General features: G+C 39.2%; 2 protein-coding genes across 2 annotated transcripts; both read right to left on the bottom strand.

The window, feature by feature from the left end:
* Nucleotides 1–6,118: 6,118 nt before the first annotated feature.
* On the bottom strand, nucleotides 6,119–10,204 carry LOC133716617 (uncharacterized). The gene is made up of 6 exons (XM_062143302.1): nucleotides 9,856–10,204; nucleotides 9,167–9,702; nucleotides 7,218–7,354; nucleotides 6,847–6,895; nucleotides 6,679–6,739; nucleotides 6,119–6,123 (listed from the first exon to the last, which is right to left on the bottom strand). The coding sequence occupies exons 1-6, from the start codon at nucleotides 10,202–10,204 to the stop codon at nucleotides 6,119–6,121; spliced, it is 1,137 nt and encodes a 378-aa protein (XP_061999286.1).
* Nucleotides 10,205–13,969: 3,765 nt separating this feature from the next.
* LOC133714940 (UTP:RNA uridylyltransferase 1) lies at nucleotides 13,970–18,621 on the bottom strand. The gene is made up of 6 exons (XM_062141225.1): nucleotides 17,361–18,621; nucleotides 16,587–16,955; nucleotides 15,397–15,620; nucleotides 15,144–15,207; nucleotides 14,857–15,053; nucleotides 13,970–14,334 (listed from the first exon to the last, which is right to left on the bottom strand). The coding sequence occupies exons 1-6, from the start codon at nucleotides 18,489–18,491 to the stop codon at nucleotides 14,121–14,123; spliced, it is 2,199 nt and encodes a 732-aa protein (XP_061997209.1). The 5' UTR covers nucleotides 18,492–18,621; the 3' UTR covers nucleotides 13,970–14,120.
* Nucleotides 18,622–20,218: the final 1,597 nt, after the last annotated feature.

Genomic DNA, 20,218 nt, shown 5'->3' with positions numbered 1-20,218 from the left:
GGACAACATCACATAATAACTGTTGTCTGAATTAACTCATTCAGACAACATCAAAAAAATCAGCCATTGTCTAAAAAGCTATTGCACAAGAGCTAAGAAAAAACTGTTGTCCCATTTGAAAACTTAGACGACAGAATATTTCTTGCTGTCGTCTGATTATTTCAGACGACAGTTAAAATGTTTGCTGTCGTCTGATATGTGTTGTCTGATTCCGAAATTGGTGTAGTGGTGGTGTGTTTGTTTGCAGTACACACTTGATGGATTCACCTATATGGATGTGGAAGTGGGGCCGCTTCCTATGAAAGCAAGGCATACTCTCTAGAGCATTCATGAATATCCAGGTAGGGTGCATGGCCTATTCGCGCCACCCCGCTTCGAACAGCTTGATCCGAGAGTTAATGTGGATGGTTAGTTGTCTGATTCACAATTAGAAATTTTGGTTCATAGAAAATTTTATTTTCACCAAGGTTTCGTGGGTCACGATTAATTTGTCCTATGGCTGGTTCATAGTCCAAAAGACACCAGTTCTGATGCATTGATTCTCACGTTCTTTTGGTGTTCCTTATCTTTCACTTTCCTTGAAATTTGGTATTTTGAAATAGTGGGGGATTGTTGGAATTTAGTTAGAATATTTCAAAATACCAGCTATCTTTGAAACCTCCATTGGACCTTTAATTGTAGATGGCAATAGTCATTAACTCTCTTTGATTGTGATTGACACAAAGATTTCATCAGTTTACTCATATATCATTCATTTGTTCAAAGTCTGCACTTATGGTGGTTCTTTATTTGCTTATTCCGTTTTGGTTTACTCATCAATGTCAAGATATATATTGCCTTTCTGTTACATAAGTTACAGAGTTTAAATGTCATTCCTATTTTGACGTTTTGATTCTTCCTAATCAATGTCATAATATTCCTTTCAGTTACATAAGTTACATAGCTTAATTGCTATTGTTAAATTGTCATTGCATTGATCATTCCTGCCATATATATAATCCCTAGCTTTCCAAATAAAAAATAAAACAACAAAAATTCAATCTCCTTTATTACCTTTCCGAGCTCAAAGTATTCACGTATTTCCTTTAATTTATCTATTCCACTAAAAGAAGTTTCAAGCTGTTCGATGTGATCCGAGTATTGTGAGTGTACACCTACAAGGATCGAGGTTGTTGTACCCTGGAGGGTAGGGCGCCACAAACCTGCTACACCGAGACATTGTCTCCGAGGGGCGAAATCTACTCTTAAGGGCAGTGTTTACATGCCTCAACCATAAACTCTTTTCGAGTAATGTGTCTTTCAGAAGCCTATAAATCTAATAGATAAGTTCTATAATCCTTGTTATTTAATCTAGTATGACAATAATATTAGCAAAAATTTCAGTTTACTACCCTGTGGTTTGCACTCAACATCATGTCAGTCCCTCCCCTTTCAATTTGATCAGCAACACCCCTGTGCTTTCAATTTCGATCAGCCGTGTCCAAATTTTACTGTGCCGTCCAATTTGAACGTTTACTTTGACGGAGGGGCCCACTTAAGGGGCTAAATTTGTCATTTCACACAATTTTCCTAAAAAAACAAAAAAAAAATAATCAAAAACCCCATTCCTCCATCTCCACCCACCTCCTCTCCCTTAACCCTCAGATCAACACCTTGGCCTCGCCTCAAGTCTTGCTTCCCCGTATCAACAAACTCAGGAACAGCTAAGGCACTCACAACACTAGTCAAAATAAACTCATTCTCTCCCTCACTGTCCTCACCTCTACGTATCAACCCGAGAAGCTCCAACGCATCTCCAGCCAAGCGTTGCATTGCATACCCAGAAATCATAGTAGCCCACGAAACCGAATTCCTCTCAGGCATTCTATCAAACACCTTACGTGCATCCCCCAGAAGACCCATTTTGCAATACATATCAAGTAAAGAACTCCCATCAAACACCTCGGAATCTAAATGTCCCTACGGTTGATGCCTTTGATTACAAGAGCATGAATCTTATGTCCCCCAAAAACGTCAGATGCTTCATGGGAAGCAGCAGTGAAGACTCCAGCAAAAGCAATGCCAATTCATTTGGCAATTACCCAATTTGCCAGAAACCCAATTTGCCAAATCATAGAGCTTCTTCTTGCCGCCGTCGAGCAGAACACAGGTCTCAGTGACCAAATTTTTGTTCTTGGTTTTAGATCTCCAAACGAGTATAGAGTACCATAGCCGGACCTGACCTCAATTTGGATCGGTCATTGCTCCTTCGGCCATATCGCAGCGATCTTCGTCGCCGTCGCAACCCTCAGGAAAAGGTGAAGTGGCGAGATTGAACGACGAGGACAGCTCTGGGTCGGAGGTCCGAGCTGCAGTTCGGGCTCGTGACGGCCCAAGTTTTGAAGGGTGACAGCCTAGGGCCCAAATTGAAGCAGTAGATGGGTAAAAAAAAAAAAAAAAAAATTATGTTAGGAATATGAGAAAAGGAACAACAAGAGCGCGATCTTTGGGCCCCAAAGTATGCATTAATGGGCAATTGTTTACAATATATAAAAGTTGAAGCAGCTAGTGCTAGACAAAAGGGAATGCAAGAGTGCGATTAAATCATATTTTGCATTGATGGGCAATTGTTTACAATATATAGAAGAAATCATTTTCGATGAGATTTGATTGATATAAAGTGATGTAATGTTTATTTTTCGGGGTATTGGTTTTTTGTCCCCCCCCCCCCCCGTTGTATCATTTTTTTTTATCAATATAAAATATTTTTGATTTTTTTTTTATATAAAATGGCCCAATTTTATTTTTCGCCCCGGGCCTTGAATTTCCCAGGGCTGGGCCTGTGAACCAATCAGGTATGGTGACCATTATAGATGATGAGGAGGAGGATGAAGAGATTGCGATGAAGGAGAAGAGGACAGGAGTGGAGAATGAGGGCGACTGATGCGATGGGGCGGAGAGGGTGAAATGGGCCGGGCCGGAATTCATGGCGGCGGCGATCGAGCGGACCAGATTGGAAAGGGAGAGGGACTTGGCGGCGAAGAGGATTTGGAGGTCGGAGAGAGTGGAATTGGAGATGGGTTGGGACTAGGATTGGGTATTGGTCCTTCGATTAGATTTTTTTTTTTTTTTTTGGGAAAATTGTGTGAAATGACAAATTTAGCCCTTTAAGTGGGCCCCTCCGTCAAAGTAAACGTTCAAATTGGACAGCACAGTAAAATTTGGACACGGCTGATCGAAATTGAAAGCACAGGGGTGTTGCTGATCAAATTGAAAGGGGAGGGACTGACATGATGTTGAGTGCAAACCACAGAGTAGTAAACTGAAATTTTTCCATAATATTATTATAATTATTTATTATTAATATATGTTGTATTCGTGTGATTTTGTAGGAGAATCAAAATATGGTGACTCAAGTGGCATCCATCAACCAAATTTTCCAACAGCTTTATCATTCGCCACTGTACTAGTAAACCTCTCTTTACAGCAGCAAAAAATTCTCGACACATAACAATTTCAGTGGCAGAAACTACTGCACTCCGAGACAGTCTCGGAGGTTACATTAAGATCGAGGTGGAAGGGAATTCCAAACTAGTGATCGATGTTGTGAATGGAGTTCTTAAACCGCCATGGAGACCTCTCAAGATTATTCAAGACATAAGTCAATTCCTACTGCTTCATTCTCAGCCATTACTTTGAAACATATCTTTAGGGAATATGTCATAGCAAACCCAAGTCCTAAGATAAGTACCAGTGCCTCTTGGACTGACAGGGTTCCAAGTGAGACCTCAAGTGCTGTGTTATTTGACAAGGTAAAATGTGATTGTTCTAGGGGCTTCCACGTTAATTAATAGTCTTTTTGTATAAAAAAAATAAAAATAAAAACTCATTAGTTTTTTTTTTTTGGTCATAAAAAAAAAACGCATTAGTTATGTTCTCATGATATAAACTCTACTCTTATATAAAGAGGTCTAATGAGAATGAATCACATGCTTCTACCTCCTCATATATTCTGTCTCTCTCTTATTCTCTAGTTTATAACACGTTATCAGCACACTGCATTTTATTTTTTGTGTTCTTTTCTATAAAGTCCATGATGATCAAAAACAACTTTTTTGTGCAACGTAGTTGCTTATGACCATGATTAATGATCTATGAGTTTGTTTTATTTTATTAGAGAGTTATGACTTATCGTCTTATAGTCAACTTTATAATCTAAATATAGACCCTTGAAGTAATACATAATCAATGGCTACTATTAACACAAAATAATTTCTTTCTCTCTCTTCATTAAACTCATTAAGCTATTGAAAAAAACAGATTTTACTTTAAAAAAAAAAAAATTTGGACAAGAGAGAAGAACTTAATCAATGAAGAAAATTAGAGATAAAAAAATGGGGCAGGCGTAGATCTCGCTTGTTATGAGACCACATCATAGATCAGTTGATCTCACCCAATAGTACTCCATTTCTTCATGTTATTCTCTCATATATTTAAGTCTTTCAAGACCTTCACCAGCTACTGTTCCTTCAGCTTAAGATTTGAGAAGACAAAAATTAATTACGATCGGTTAAATAACATTAATGAATTTAGGGTTAAATACTGCTTACTCCCTATACTTATAGGATTTCATCATTTCAGTCTCTGACCTTCAAATTTCACCGAAAAAGTCCCTGAACTCCTAATTTCCTCCCAATTGATCCCTGTCGTCAAGCATCCGTCAAAAACTCCGTTATCTTTCCCTAAAAAGTCTATTATATCCTCAATTACTTTAAAATATATATATATATTTATCTTCCTCTTTTTTTTTTTTTTTTTTTCTTTTTACCTCTTCTTCTTCCGGCTCTCTCGCCTCCTTCTTTTCATCTCCTCATCAAGATGGTTCCAATCCACAGACCTTCAAGAGGTGAAATGAAAAAAAAGAAATAAAAGAGAGAGAGTAAAAATAAATTAAAAAAAAAAAGTAAGTGAGGGCATAATAGACATTTTCAGCAACTTTAACAGAAAATTTTGACGACAGGGACCAATTGGGAGGAAATTGAGAGTTCAGGGACTTTCTAGATGAAATTCGAAGGTCAGGGACCGAAACGATGAAACTCTATAAGTATAGAGAGTAAACAGTATTTAATCCATGAATTTAATTAGGAATGGGAGGTCCACGCTTTTGTAGATCTTAAAAGCTAGATTAAAAAAACCTCGATGCTCTCTCCAAAACCTAGCCGCCTAGGCTATGGTGTTCAAATCTGGCAATCGACTCCGATCTCCACCCTAAGTGGAGACTTGTTCTCCTACCTCTGCGGTTTCACACCCGCCTACCTGAATCGTCCGTTTCCGGCAATCACTCTTCAAAAGCATTGCGCTCTAGGCATTACCAACTCATTTTCTCAAGGGCGCGATGATGAGGACAGAGGGATGGATCTAGTTGAGATCAGTGATAGGAATGATTGGTTTCCTGGCTTCCGGATTCGACCACAGAGGGCACGACTCAAACCTCTTGGTACTTGTGACTTTTTTCCGAAATCTCCATGGTCCTGGCATGGGGGTTTGGCCGGAGTTGTGTGGGATGGGATGGCGGCGGAGGCGTGTTAGAGCATCTCCAATGGGTTTGTTATTTGGCTTTGGTCAAATTTGAATTTGACATATGACATGACAAATTTTATGTAGCAACATTTTGACTATTTTTAGCTCCAATGGAGATGTCAAATTTGAATATTACTTTAATATATAAAATTCTATTTATGTTGTTTTTCCTTCTTCTTCTTTTTTTCTTGGAATCAAAGATCATACAATGAATGGTTCCATTTAAAGAGATGCAATTGAGATTATGAGAAAAGAGATGCAATTGAGAAAAGAATCAAAAACCATTTCCTACTCTGCACGTTTACTGCTGAGCAAAAACCATCGAACTGAGCAAAACACTTACAGCCTGCACAACAGAGCTAGAAAAGAATCAATCTGCACCTTTTGTACCTCATCAATTTAAGACATCAGTCTGCACATTAACTCATCATTATTTCCAGTCACATGTTAGGTAATAGAAACAATTAAAGACCATGTAGTTGACAGTCTAATCTGCCAACCAACAATTAAAGACCATGTAGTTGTATGGACCTATACGTCTACTTACAAAACCAGCAACTCAATCTACCATAGGAACAACGCAAAAACCATAAACAAGAAAACAATATCTAGTTGACTGCATCCTCACTATGGCAACAATATGAGATTTGTTCATGCCAAGCACTCATTTGTAATTGTGGGGAAAGATGAATAGATTGAAATAGTTAATCTATATCACACTAGTGTAATCATAATAAACACCAAAACGTCATAAACAAATGTGAAATGTCAGAACACTTAATTGGTGGTTTCAAATAATGCTTTTGGTACAATGTCATAACACTATGTCCTAAAAGCTTGAGCTGTGCGAATGGACAGCAAGCAAAAGCTAGAAATAGGCTCAGGTGCAGCCATTCACAAGTTTTAAATTTCACTTGAAATGATAGTCCATGCTTTGAATAAGCATTAATTTCCCAAAACAACTCATGACAACCATCATCAACAAGAACACAACATTGAAGTGTTAGCTGGGAGTGCAAAAGAAAGCATACCAATTACATTAGTATCTATATTACGCACAACACTTACTTGAAAAACATTGTACATACAAAAACTTTGGTTGAAAAACTTTGTACATACAAGCTTTAGTACCAGCTGAGAGACCCACAAAAACTACATAACACGGCTTCATCCTCAGCTCCTGGAAAATCCAAAACAAGAGGGATTATGAAGAAGATATCCGACAGATTAAACTTGACCAAATTAAGACCACTGCCTAATTTATCCCAGATAAAAAAACAAGCATACCAAGGGTGTCATAATGTGGAACATATGTAATGGCATGGCTGTTACAGGCCTGTAAAAACAAAAACAAAAAAACACAAGCACAAGGCTATAAAGTTGCAGTCTTTCTAATAAGATTCAGTCCCCAAAATCATATTCAGTTGTTCAATACTTCAAACAGTCACAAAAACTGGCTCTCAACAGTCAACGTAGCACATATATCAGTTCTGCAATATATGCACATATATGCAATATATTCTAGTGTCTTCACTACCATTATTATACATGAATGGGATAGTCTTCCTAATCAAACATATATCAGTTCTGCAAATGCATTATTCATACTATCAACTAATCAACTATGGTCTAAACAGCCATTCACAATATCTACTTACTTTGACCAGGAATTGAGCCCCGGCGTCTTCTTCTTCCCATCTCTTGTAGAGCAGTAATCTGCAGATTCATCAATTCTTCGTCTGATGATGATTGGCAAGATCCCAAAATTCCTCATTTGCAGCATCTGAAGATGAATCTGAAACATTTTGATCCATGTGCCTAATATTCAAGAAGAAAAAAGAAACTTGAAGAGAGGAAGGTCGAAGTTTTGGGTAAGAGCAGAGGAAGAAAGAAGCGAAAGGGAAAGAGATCGAGAGCGAGCGAGAGCGAGAGAAAGAAACAATAAAAAAATAAAAGACCGAAAGGGGAGAATCTGTCAAATTTGACAGAGGATGCTCTTATGTCAAATACATGTGTAATAGACAGATGGGTTGGAACATAATTTGGTTGGTCAAAAATAAACGTTAGCTATCCATCTGGCAAAAGACCCATCTGTTGGAGATGGTCTTACAGAAGGAGCTGTTTGGGATCGTTTCTGGGTCTGCACTGGTCTGGAGGTCTGGGGCAGGGCGTGAAGTGGATCGGGGCGAGTTTTGCCGGCCAAGAGGGACGCGGGGATGCAGAGCAAGCTTTGGAGCGGATCTGCAGTGTTCTCCGCCGCACAATGACAGTGGGTCTGATTGGGATTGATGCAGAGCCGATGGGGGCAGAAACGCAGGCGAAAGTCGGCGTGGAAGCTGCCGGAAAGCAGTCGACGACGGCGGCATGGGTGGTGACCAGATCAGTTGGGAGGCATAACTCCAAACGGGTGCCCAAATCAATTCTGAGGCCCAATTGGGTGCCCCAAACTATTCTGAGGCCCAAACCAATTCTAAGGCCCAATGGAGTGTTCAAAGTTTTTGAAAATGTTGCTTGGATTTGGGCCCTTTTGTGGACCAAAATGATGGGCTCTAGTTCTCTAGGGTATCGTATTTGGGATCCCGGCGGCTTGATCCAACAAACTACGATTATGTTTGAAATTGGTGATACTTGTGAATCTTCTGGAGTAGTACTGAAGGAGAATTCGAGCTACTATGTAATGGCGGAGCATGACATGTCAAATGAGTAGACCTATTTCTATGTACCACCGTGGGTACTACCACATCTTCTTGTTCTGTCTATAGATGACAGGGAAAAGGTATGTAATGATTACTCTAGCCTTAGGCAAACACAAATTTCTAGTAATTTGATAACACTCCACAAATGCTATCTGGATGTGTTACGATATGCTTGTAATCAACTCTATTTGAGTTTCTATCTATAAAGTTATTTTCTTGATTCAAAAAAAAAAATGAATTTAATTTGGAAAGAGAAAGAAAATATTGTGTTAATATTAGCCGGAGTCATTGATTAGGTATTAATCCAAGAGTCCATATTTAGAGTATAAATTTGACTATAAAATGATAGATCCGCCCCTATATATTTATATAGAGGAACTAATATTTTGTTTTTCGGCACGAACCCTACAAAACGTATTGTGCACGGCTGCACGCATCCTAAACTCAACCATAAATATGTTGATTTGCTACTGTTCCTATATGATGTTTATTGATATTCTGGGCTGTTTGTGCCTTTCTAGAATTTCTTTTGTTGGTTTTGTATATATACCAATTACATAAGACAAGGTCCTTTATTTATGTCTTCCCTCTCACCTTCAATTGAATTTTTTTTTTTAATAAATAGAAATTTCATTGAACTAACGATATAAATCGCTTAAGAGGACATCCCTTATGAAATCGGGAGCATACATAAACTATGAATGAGATAAGTTGGACAATAAAGCCGACTTGGCAAGCTTATGTGCAACCGAGTTAGCTTGACGATTGACATGAGCTAGCCTAAATAGAGGATGCTGCTGGAACAAGAAACGAACCCCTCCACTACGTTCCCAGCCACTGAGTTGTCTTCCTCATGACTCAGGAGAATTAATTGCTTAGACCAATTGTAAACAATCACTTTCAAAGAGTACCTTGTAATAGTGCATAGAGATGGAAAACTGGACCCCATTCTTGAGAGCAAGGAGTTCAACCTGGAAAGCTGACGACGCCCACCCTATTGGCCTTCCAGTACCAGCCATAAAACTGCCATGCCGGTCCCGAACTACACAGCCAGCCCCTCCTCGCAAACTAGCATAATCAAAACTACCATCCACGTTACATTTGACAAAACCATTTTGAGGACAAACCCATCTGTGCACCATTCTGACATTAGGAATAGATGAAGCATGGACGAGTTTATACTCCTTGAGCCAACTTAGAGTGATAATAGCAATGTCAGCCAGCAATTTCAGTTCGTCTTCCCATAAAGTAGCGTTCCTATTCTTCCACAAAGCCCACAGGAACATCATGAATTTCTCAAATTGCTCCATAGTGGTCTTCCTAACACATTCCAACAGCCACTCTTTAAAGATAAAAACCGGTGACAGAGGTACCGTAAGCTGCAATGAAACCGTACCCAACACTTCCTTGGCCACTAGACATGCAGCCAAAACATGCCCAACAGACTCTATAGAATCATTAGACAACAAGCAAGAAGTCTCACCTTTGTACCCTTTGGTGAGTAGCCGCTCTCAAGTTGGTAAAATATTTTGACATGCTCTCGAAACACTGACAGCCACCTTTCTAGGTACCTTTGCCTTCCAAATTGTTTTCCACAAACGTTGAAACTCATCAACAATGGGAGGATTGATAATTTGATTTAAAGAGATGTCCTGAGCTACAAAATAAGCACTGTTTGTAGTAAAGAGGCCTTTCTTGTGAGGATGCCAAACAATCTTGTCTTGAGGAAGACGTTGACCAAGTGGGATAGAGAGTATGATTTCCACTTCACGCTGAGAGAAGAGCCTTTGCAGCAATGGCACATTCCATGTAGCAGTGGCCGAGTTGATCAACTCAGACACAAATTGAGGCCTATCATCTGGAGGGGCTGACCAAGGCTTGGCTGTATACCGCTCCATAGGCAACCATTTATGGTTCCAAATTTCAATCAAAGTACCATTACCCACCATCCACCGTGATCCCACATCAAGATCACTTCTAGCCTCCAACAAACTCCTCCATGGGAATTAATGAACGTTGTGGACCCAACTCCGCCTCCCAAAAGGAACAATCCGAAAAATACAAAGCCTTGTATAACCGAGCTATCAAAGAATCTGGGTTCTTTAACAACCTTCAACCCTGCTTGGCAAGCATGGCTAAATTAAAAAGATGTAAGTCTTTGAAATCCATACCTCCTTCATTCTTTGGAATACATAGACATTCCTATGACTACCAATGAAGTTTCTTCTTGTCATTCCTATCACCCCACCAAAACTGCGCACACAACCGATGTAAATCATAACAAATGCCTCTAGGTAATAAATAGCAATTCATCACGTACATTGACACTGCTTGAGCGACAGCTTTAATAAGAATTTCTTTACCCCCTCCACTAAGTAGTTTGGATCTCCAGCTAATAACTTTCTTTGACAGCTTCTCTTTCAAATAATCAAATGCTTCCGCTTTTGACCTACCCACATGAGTTAGAAGTCCCAGATATCTTTCATGCTTATCTACTCGCTGCACTCCTAGTACTGCAGCTAAAGTTTCATGTGTCTGCATTCCAACATTCTTAGAAAGAGCAACACTACTTTTATCAAGCTTAACTCTTTGACCAGAAGCAATCTCATAAGTATACCAAATGTTCTTGATTTGCTGACATTCTTCCAACGATGCCATGCCAAATAAAAAAACGGTCATCAGCGAAAAGTAAATGATGTAACTTGGGAGCCATAGGAGCTAAAATCACTCCTTGAAGCCAACCCTGGTGGATAAAATGAGTAATTAAAGAAGAAAGCCCTTCCGCACAGAGAATAAACAAAAGGGAGAAATGGGATCTCCCTGCCTGATACCTCGAGAGGGAGTAACATAACGTCATGGCTCACCATTGAGATTAAAAGAGTACCTCACTGTTGTCAAACATGACATTAATTATGAGCTTCACCCATCTGCTATCAAACCCTAGCCTCAAAAGCATATGTCGCAAAAAATCCCATTCCAACTTGTCGTATGCTTTGCTAATATCTGGTTTCAAAGCAAAAGTTTCATAACCTGTTCTTCTGTTGATACGCATCTGATGCGCTACCTCATTGGTTGCAAGTGTATTATCAAATATTTACCTGCTTGGAACAAAGGCACTTTGAAGCGGGGAGTCGGGGACACAACTTCAGTAAGCACCTTCTTCAACCGGTTAGCTAGGACCTTGAAACAACTATTGTAAATAACATTACAAAGAGCTATTGGCCAAAGTTGTGTCATATCAGTAGGCGTCTCCACTATAGGGATGAGAGTCACATGAGTGTAATTGATCTATCTCATCAAGAAATCTGATTTGAGCACTTCATTCACTGCAAAACACACATCAAGACCTACTGTGTTCCAATACTTTTGATAAAAGAAAGAGGACATACCATCTGGACCGGGGGACTTGGAAGGGTGCATTTGGAATAGAGTCTTACGCACCTCTTCATTAGTATATGGAGCCAACAACTTCCCATTCATTGCTCCTAAAACACGTTGTGGAACTACATTCAAAATAGTCTGCAATGCCTCTTCATTAACACCCTATGAAGTGAATAAATTGGCATAATAGCTCATAACAAATTCTCCACATCTACCGGAGAAGTAACCCACTAACCTACTTCATTGTTCAAGCCCTTGATTGCATTTCGCTACTTTCTAGTTGAAGCTCGCTGGTGGAAGAAGGTTGTGTTCCTATCCCAATCCTTGAGCCAATCTGATTTACTCCTCTGTCTCTAATACGTTTCCTCCATAGACTGTAATTCCTGATACCAAGTAATTAGGCTTTTCTTTTCTTCCACCTGAGCCGGTAAGAACAGCTTACTGATCAAGGACTCATGTCTCTGCTGCACGGCAACATCTCTTCACGTCTATGATGGAACACATTCCTCTGTCAGCCCTGAAGTAGCTTACTAGTGGAGGCCAACTTCATACACACCTGATGCATAGGATCATCAGTTACCAGTAAAGCCCACCCTTTAGTAATCACATCTCCACACTCCCTATGACGTGTCCAGTATTCTTCAAACCAGAAAGGCTTTCCTACACCTTCTCTTTATCTGCAATGGAGTCGCCCCCAACTCCACCAGTAGCGGCAAGTGATTAGAATCTCCTCGTTTAAGGTGGACAGTACGGGAATGGGGAAAGAAAGCCTGCAACCAAGGCGTCCATAAACTCCTATCCCCCCCCCCCCCCTCGGTTTTCTCACTAGAACTGAGAATCTAATTAAAGTCCCCAACTATAAGGCAGGGTAAATTAGATTCCGAGTTAAGGTAGCGCATCGAATTCCATATATGTAATATCCCTTCTCGCCTGAGTAGCATAAAATAGATACCAGTATACCTCCACCGGTCCGGTGCTCCTGGCACTCCTATCCAGGCGTTAATGTGTCGAGCCGAGAAGTGGTGTAGATGAACTTGGACATCATTAATCATCCAAAACAGAGCCAACCCTTGACTAAACTTCCCCTTCTCCTTTGCTACAGCGTTGTCGAAACCAATTTTGATATGAAGTGTACGTATCAATCTATTTCGCATCAAAGAGGTTCAGAAAGAAATTAACACAAGCCTAGGCCTTTCCTTCCTCACAACGTCGAGAAGATTTCGACGAGTGACATTGCTAACAATATCATTACAATTCCAAACCAGAATCCGATGTGCCATGCTGAATGGCGTAGAAGAACAACGCCAGATCCGCCGGAAAACGATAGGCGGTGGCTAGGGTTCAATCGAAGGCTAGAGCGTGAAGAGCTCTGCTAGGGTTTTAGTTCCATAATAAAGAAACATAGTTGGAATATACTATCTCACTTTATCCTTTTTTTTCTACTCTACGTGAATGACGTGAATTGTATTTGCAATTTAGAGATACCTTCAATTGATATTTATGCGCGTAAATGATTTATCGATTCGAGCTGTCAAGTATAGTAATTAGAAAGCATGAAAAATTAATGATGGGTGGCTTAACCAAAAAAGAATGCTAGGTGAACTACATTCAACCATGACCTCTCTGTTGTTCTTTGCTAGTTTCTCTGGCACAAAAAATAAAAAATAAACAAATTTAAGCCAATTTTTAAAGAACTCATACTCTTACCCAGTGACCTTCCAAACAAAGCGATAAGCTTGACATCTGCAAGTTTTTTTTAACTTTATAATGCAGGTAAGAACATGAATGGTTTATTGATTCGAGCCGTCAAAGTATAGTGATTAGAAAGTATGAAAACTAATGATGGGTGGTTTAATGAAAAGAAGTATACGTTGGAAAAAAAAAAAGGTGTAAACAGAACGAAGAGGATAAATAGGAAGCTCGGGGGAAAAAATGAAAGAAGATCCAAATACTAAATTTAGAGGTTTGAACAAACAAATTTTTTTTTTTCCTTTCACACGCGCAAAACATAGGCATGACATGAGGCTAGTGAATCCAGACTGATAACATTGTCATCATAACTCAAACCGAATACGGTTGTGAAAAATGCTAGCACGTTAGAAAGAAAAATGGAAATTGATACTTTCTCCATGGGGGAAATTTTCTGCTAGTTCACCAACACTCCGCAAGGATGGAAATAGTAGGAGACATTGTAGCGTTGAGGGATGGAAGGAAAAGCAACACATTCAATGGCTGTATGGATTACAGATACTGTAATCATGACGATATCTAGCTTGATAGTGCCGAACTAGGTCATTAAACCTCCCTAACAGAATGTAAATAAAAGACTAAAACATCAAAAATGCTATACACATAACACACAACGACGGAACTGTGGTAACAAAGTAGTTTACAATCTTAGCATAATTTACCGTAGTTGCAACCAAAATTATGCTCAACTAGTAAACAATTTCCAATAAATAAAAAGAGAAAGTAGTAAAACAACTAAACACTAGGAACATAGGGTTCAAAGAGCTTCACACAGGGATTTGCATCATACTGCATTATCTCAGCGGCACGTTCAAACTCCTCCCTCAAAACTTTTATGCTGTGCTTGTCTACAACTCGTCCCAGGTCATGGGACGTCTCAAATGGATCCTCTATGCATATCAAATGCCGGTCATTTCCAATCCTCCTTGTCCAGTCCTTTTCCCGCTTGCTGACCAAATTGACATCAAATATTGGTTAATTGCTTAATTGATGGGTTCACATATGCACCAAAATATCACAATTACAATTCTGACCAACTTGGTAATCTCCCCAAAGACCAATAATTCAAGAAGCCACAAAAGAGAGTGAGGATTAGTTCTACTCATGAAAAAAAAAAAAAAATCAGTATCAAGAATTTAATAGTTCATCCAAATTCAATCATTCAATGTCAAACAACTATTGATACGGAAAAAAAAATAAAGAAATGCTGAGCATCATTGTGGTTCAAGTCCCATAATACTGTATTACTGTTTATGAATTTAGCTTCAAAACATTGTGAGATAGTATAGTAACACCTAATACTACTACCAGAGATTCAATGTTAACTGTTCTAAAATATCTCGAATATTCTATTGATGACAATCTATCAACTGTCCTTCCCTTTGAAGGCACAGGTTCACTGCTAACTTTATAACCAACCGATCTAAGTTACTTTAATTTCAAAAGGAACATATCAGATTTTATATCTCACCTGATTGTGCTTCCTCTACGAACGGATATAACAGTATTTGCGTAGTCATGACTATATGCCCAGTAATTGAAAAAAGCCCACACAAGTTCAGCAATAGTTTCCCTGTTATGGGATCCAAATTCTTGAAGTTTGTCTACTTGATCAAAGAAAGCACATTCAATGTTCTCTACAGTGATCGAGTATGTTGTCCGCATTCCCTGATGGAGAACAATGGTTGTGATTAAAAACACAGAATTATCAAATGTCAGGTCTGCAGATATATTCGGTGCCTCTGCTTGAAGGCATACCTGTAAACAGGGAAGAATAGCAGGTCTCCGCTGTTGTAAGAAATGTATACACATCAAAACATACCTGAAAACAAAGTGGAAACATTGTCACTTGTGGTAAAGGGCATAAACCAGTTCCTAACCACATCTCTACCATGAGAATTTGCAACATACCACTATCTCTTGGCAGTACCGTCATAGCTAATTTAAAAGTTTACCTTTTTGATACTAAACTGGGAACTGAAGCATAACCTTAAAAGTTAATTTAACTTACGCATAGCTAGATAGGGTTCCATGGTAAGTTTCATTGACTCCTCTCGACTTGGCCCAATGTTTCACAATAAAAGCCAATTGTCGTAATCTTGCATCTATATTTGCATAATCACGAAGAAGCTTTGTATTTACCACAGCCAGAACATTGTTGATGCATATATCACAAGATATTCCAGTGACAGGATCCATAAGCTTTACTATGGGGACCCTAGCACGCGTCAATGCCTGAAAACAAACAGGATTACTTACAAAAATAACAGTAATATTATAAAATATTCAAGAGTATCAAAACAACTAAGACTGTTGCCTATAGTTAAAGAACTATTTTGATAGAGACGAGGGATGATGTGACCTAATTTTACTTGTACATTATATTGAGAACTATATACTCTTCACTTCAAGGACAACTAGTTGGTGTTAAAAACACATGCTACAGATAATAGATACTTGAGTATTCATTGTAACTCTAACAATCGAGCTCCTCTATTTGAAGCTCTCTAAGATTAATGGATTCCTCATCTTTTAAATAAATTTATGGTCCTTTCAAAAACAATAGTAACTTCACTAAGTAAACTTTTAAATGTATATATTGCTTAGTAAGTTAGTAATAAACAACCCTAAAATCAGATGTTAGGTAACTGAATAGGCAATTGCTTTAGCAGCAGTCACCTGCTCATAATGGTGTGATGAGAATACTCTAAGCATCATCCCCTGAGAGCTTGCCTGCCTAATGCAAAGTCCATAATTCCACAAAAAAAAAAAAAAAAAAAAAAAAAACCCATCATCCTGTGAGTTGAAACCCAACTGAATCCCTTTGCTAGGCCACTCCAAGGATTTATTCTTGCCTAGTACATATGGGAATAGGGGACTACATGTGAAGTTGTTGTAGAATAAATAAAAATAGTAAAAGAGTTTATGTTTCCAGTAGCAACTGAAAAGGCAAAAAAAATTTGAACCCAAAGAGATGATATTGCTTATGTTGTTCTGTGCTATCAAAGGATCGCTTCTCATCATAAGGTTACAACTAAAGCCACATAAAGAATTCTCTTTAACTAAAAATCTCTCTTTGAGAAGCACAATAGTCAAACTTGGTTAGTCAATTCCTAACGTTGTAAATAAAGGTTAGTCAATTCCTAAAGTTGGAGTTTCATCTATCACACAAATTCATGAGGAAAAAGAACTCTTATTCACCTGTACATTCTCTAGATTGTCTGACTGCAAAAGATCTGCCAACCGTAGTAAGATCTCAGATTTGTTAATATCTTCTTCACCAATCACCAGACAGAGATCTATATCACTTTTAGAAACTCCAAATGAATTGCCACATGATCCATAAATATAAAGGCGAGCTTCAGGCCATTCTTTGCAAATTATATTCTCCAATAATGTCAATAATTGCTTCTGCTTGGCCTTTTCTTCCTCAGTTGGTATCAAGGATTCAAAAATTTCAAGAAAAGGAGCATTTAGTCTGTCTATGTCAAAGCGACATAGTGTTTGTCTTTTGTACGATCTCGCTCTTTGGCTAAGTTGGTGTTGTCCTCTGTTATCTGATCTCGAATCCTGGTAATGAAAACTATAAGTAACTCTCATCTCAGCTTTTTGTTACCAAAAAAAAATAACAGATCACTCAGAGTTCTAATAAGTATTAACGAATACAGACATATGTATATTTACATGAGCCAAAGACATCTTTATAATATAACAGCCAAAATAGAGTTGAGATGAAAACTAACTATCTTTCTATTAGAATGCTATCAAACTCTATCTGTGTGTACAACAGGAAATGCTAATTTAACACTCCTTTACAAAAACTTGGTGAAGCAGAAAGGTCAAAAATTCATCAAACTGTATAATGTTTCAAACAAATAGGCATGAATTAGCCTTTTGGAAAGAAACTCACTTTTATGAACTCCCATTATATTCAAAAACCTTGATCATATATATGGTAATAGAGAAAGGTTTAACCTTATGGTGTTGCTTTGCCTCATTCTTGTCATCCGTTTCATCCTCAAGCAAGTGTTGGCTTACATCTTCACCGCCGCCACTATCCTTTCTTGCCCTCTCCCCATCCTCGAAATTCATCATCGACTCTTCAATCTCCGAAGCAGAAACAGAATGGAGATTGGTGCCAGCGGGTGGACCAGGGCGATCAAGCTGTGCACTGAGCCCCGTTCGACTAGCCCCATTTCCTCGAATTCGACCATCTTCACCTCCCAGTCTTTTCACTCTCTCATTCTCAATAGAAGCATCCCTATTCCTCACAAATTCACTAGAACTCTGCCTTTCCCTGTCCACATTGTGCTCCATACCTCCCCTCCTACTCCCGGAATCCCAATTCCCTCCTCCCCTAGGCTTGTTTCCGAACCCCGGCGGCGGCATTGTCCTACGAACTTGCTTCCCCCTGCCGCCGCCGCCGCCCCCTCCCCCTCTCGATTCTTGCTCCCCTGAATCGAAATTCCCGCGACGAAACTCAGATGAATTGTTGGAATTCAAGTGGAGATTGCGGTCCAAGCCATTACTGAGCTTGGCAACTTCAGAGGAAGTAATGGCATTTACTGAAGACTCCGGATTTCGGATAATATCGCCAGGTAAATAACTAAACTTGAGCTTCGGTTCTTGGTGCTGTTTCTGCAGAGCAAGGTTCGGAGGAGTCGAAAACCCAATCTTCCTGAAATCGTCGGCGAGGATTTGATTTCCGGGGAATTGGCTGCTGCCGAACTGGGGGAAGTGGTTGGGCGTGGGAGGAGAGGAGTAGGGGTTTTGAGGAAACCCTAGGAAGGGAGGAGGAGGAGGAGATTGGGAATTGGGCCAGGAAGGGTTCGGAATCTGCTGATGATGACGGTGGTGGTGAAGAGCAGGAGGATGATCTCGGCCGTTGGATGACGACGACGATCCCCACGGCCGATGAATCTGCTGCTGGAACGTTACGGTGGGGCCCACGGCGGCCACGGCGGGATCGATCACCGTAGATTGCTGTGGTTGGGGCGAGCGTCCCTGGTAGTGGTGGTGCGGGGCCTTCTGGAGCAAGGAGAGGAGGAATTCGCCGCCGCCGTTAGACGCCGGCAGAGGCGGCGCGTCACCTCCGCCACCGGCCATTGGGGTTTGGGGCTTTGGTGTGGGATTCGATTTGCAGTTTCGGCACGACTTTGTTTTGAAGTCCTGAAGTGAGAGAGAGAGAGTGGTGAGTTAGCAAAGTAAAGAAAGGACTGAGTGGTACGAACCTTTAGCAATTTCTCTCTCTCTCTTTCCCTTACCATTGGTTAGATTATCTAAACCATTATCATATCAATGAACAAAAGATAAAGTTTTGATTAAGCACCTTTTAGATACCAATAAATAACTAAACACATTTCTAATTTTATTCGACGATGTAAAATACAGATTCGTTTACCGTACATTAATGTATCGATATATTAAGCAAAGTAATTTGATTAAGAGGTAGATCGCCTCCATTTATTGGTAATTTAGTATGAGACCACTCTATTTCTATATCAGAATAGTCTATCTTTATATCGAACTAAGTCGACTTAATGTATTAGTATATCGATACATCATAAAACTTCCCGCAAAGTAATTCAATGAGAACTTAACATATGTCAGACAAAAAAAAAGAAATTAAGAGATGAATAATTAGAAATGATGCCATGTCACAAGACAAAAGATATAAAAAAAATAATAAAAAATTTAAAAAAAATCGAAAAAGTTCTACAGTAGCTAAAGCTATAGTATTTTGGTTTAGATCTTTTATATTTCAAAAATGAGCTCCCAAATAGGCCTTTTCTTTTAGACTGGATCTCTCATTGGTCTTGTCAGTTTGGTTTTGCCATGAACAGTTTATGCTCGCGCAAGTCGGGAGTATTACATAATACATAATGGGGGGACCGTTTAGGCTCGTATCAAGGAGCTTTTCTCTAAAAGGGTAGCAATATTTCAAGAATCGAGCATTTATAGGAGGAATGATTTGTTCGTCGTCCATGGTGATGAGCTGGTATGCTCCATTTGAGTATACTTTTTTGATGATGTAGAGGCCTTCCCATTTAGGCTCTAATTTTCCCCGGTCCGTCAGTTGATAATATTGGAGAATCAAGATTAGGAAATGATTTTATCTTTCCCAAGTAAGTATAAGATGAGGAGAAAGTTTCAGTTATGTTGTGATAGCTAAATTTATAAGCTATTGATTTTCCTTATTCACACTTAAGATTGTCAATTGTAGCAAGGGTAAACAAAGGTCTTTCCCGCAGAAGACTAAAGGTCTAACTACTCAAAACAATGTCACAAAAGTGACCACTGTTCCTTGCAAACAGTAGTCAAAAATCTAACTAAAAACCTAATCTAAACTATTCAGAAAATTATGAAAATTTACATTGATGTACTAGACACACAGGGCGTCTAGCACACAAAATTTGGTGATTTTTGGATATCGTTTACTATATAAAATAATTACGAAAATATAACAGAAAGTAACAAAAACAGATTTTGTGATGGGTTTTGAAATCAATGAGAATAAAGCTAGCTAGGGAAGATGCATCCACCCCTGACAATAACACACAAGATAATTTGTTCAATCCTAATTCAATTAATCTAGATGAAGATGCTCAGGTTGGTTTGGTACGCTTGAACACAACCTATTATCCTTTCTTACTTCGTACGCTAGGCAGGAAGTGTTCTACACCTAGACTATTCCCAAGCAATGCAACCTAAATGTACGGTTATTAGATTAAACATGCAGAGATCATTAAGGTCTAAAAGAGTGTGAGACATCACTAGGCATCGCAATAAACTTAGCGCCTTGCTAAACCTAGGACTTAGTCTACTTGATAGTG

Source organism: Rosa rugosa, chromosome 6, assembly GCF_958449725.1.
Source record: "Rosa rugosa chromosome 6, drRosRugo1.1, whole genome shotgun sequence".
In the NCBI taxonomy this organism is placed as follows: domain Eukaryota; kingdom Viridiplantae; phylum Streptophyta; class Magnoliopsida; order Rosales; family Rosaceae; genus Rosa; species Rosa rugosa.
The sequence above is the reverse complement of the archived record's forward strand: the minus strand, read 5'-3'. Positions and strand labels throughout refer to the sequence as shown.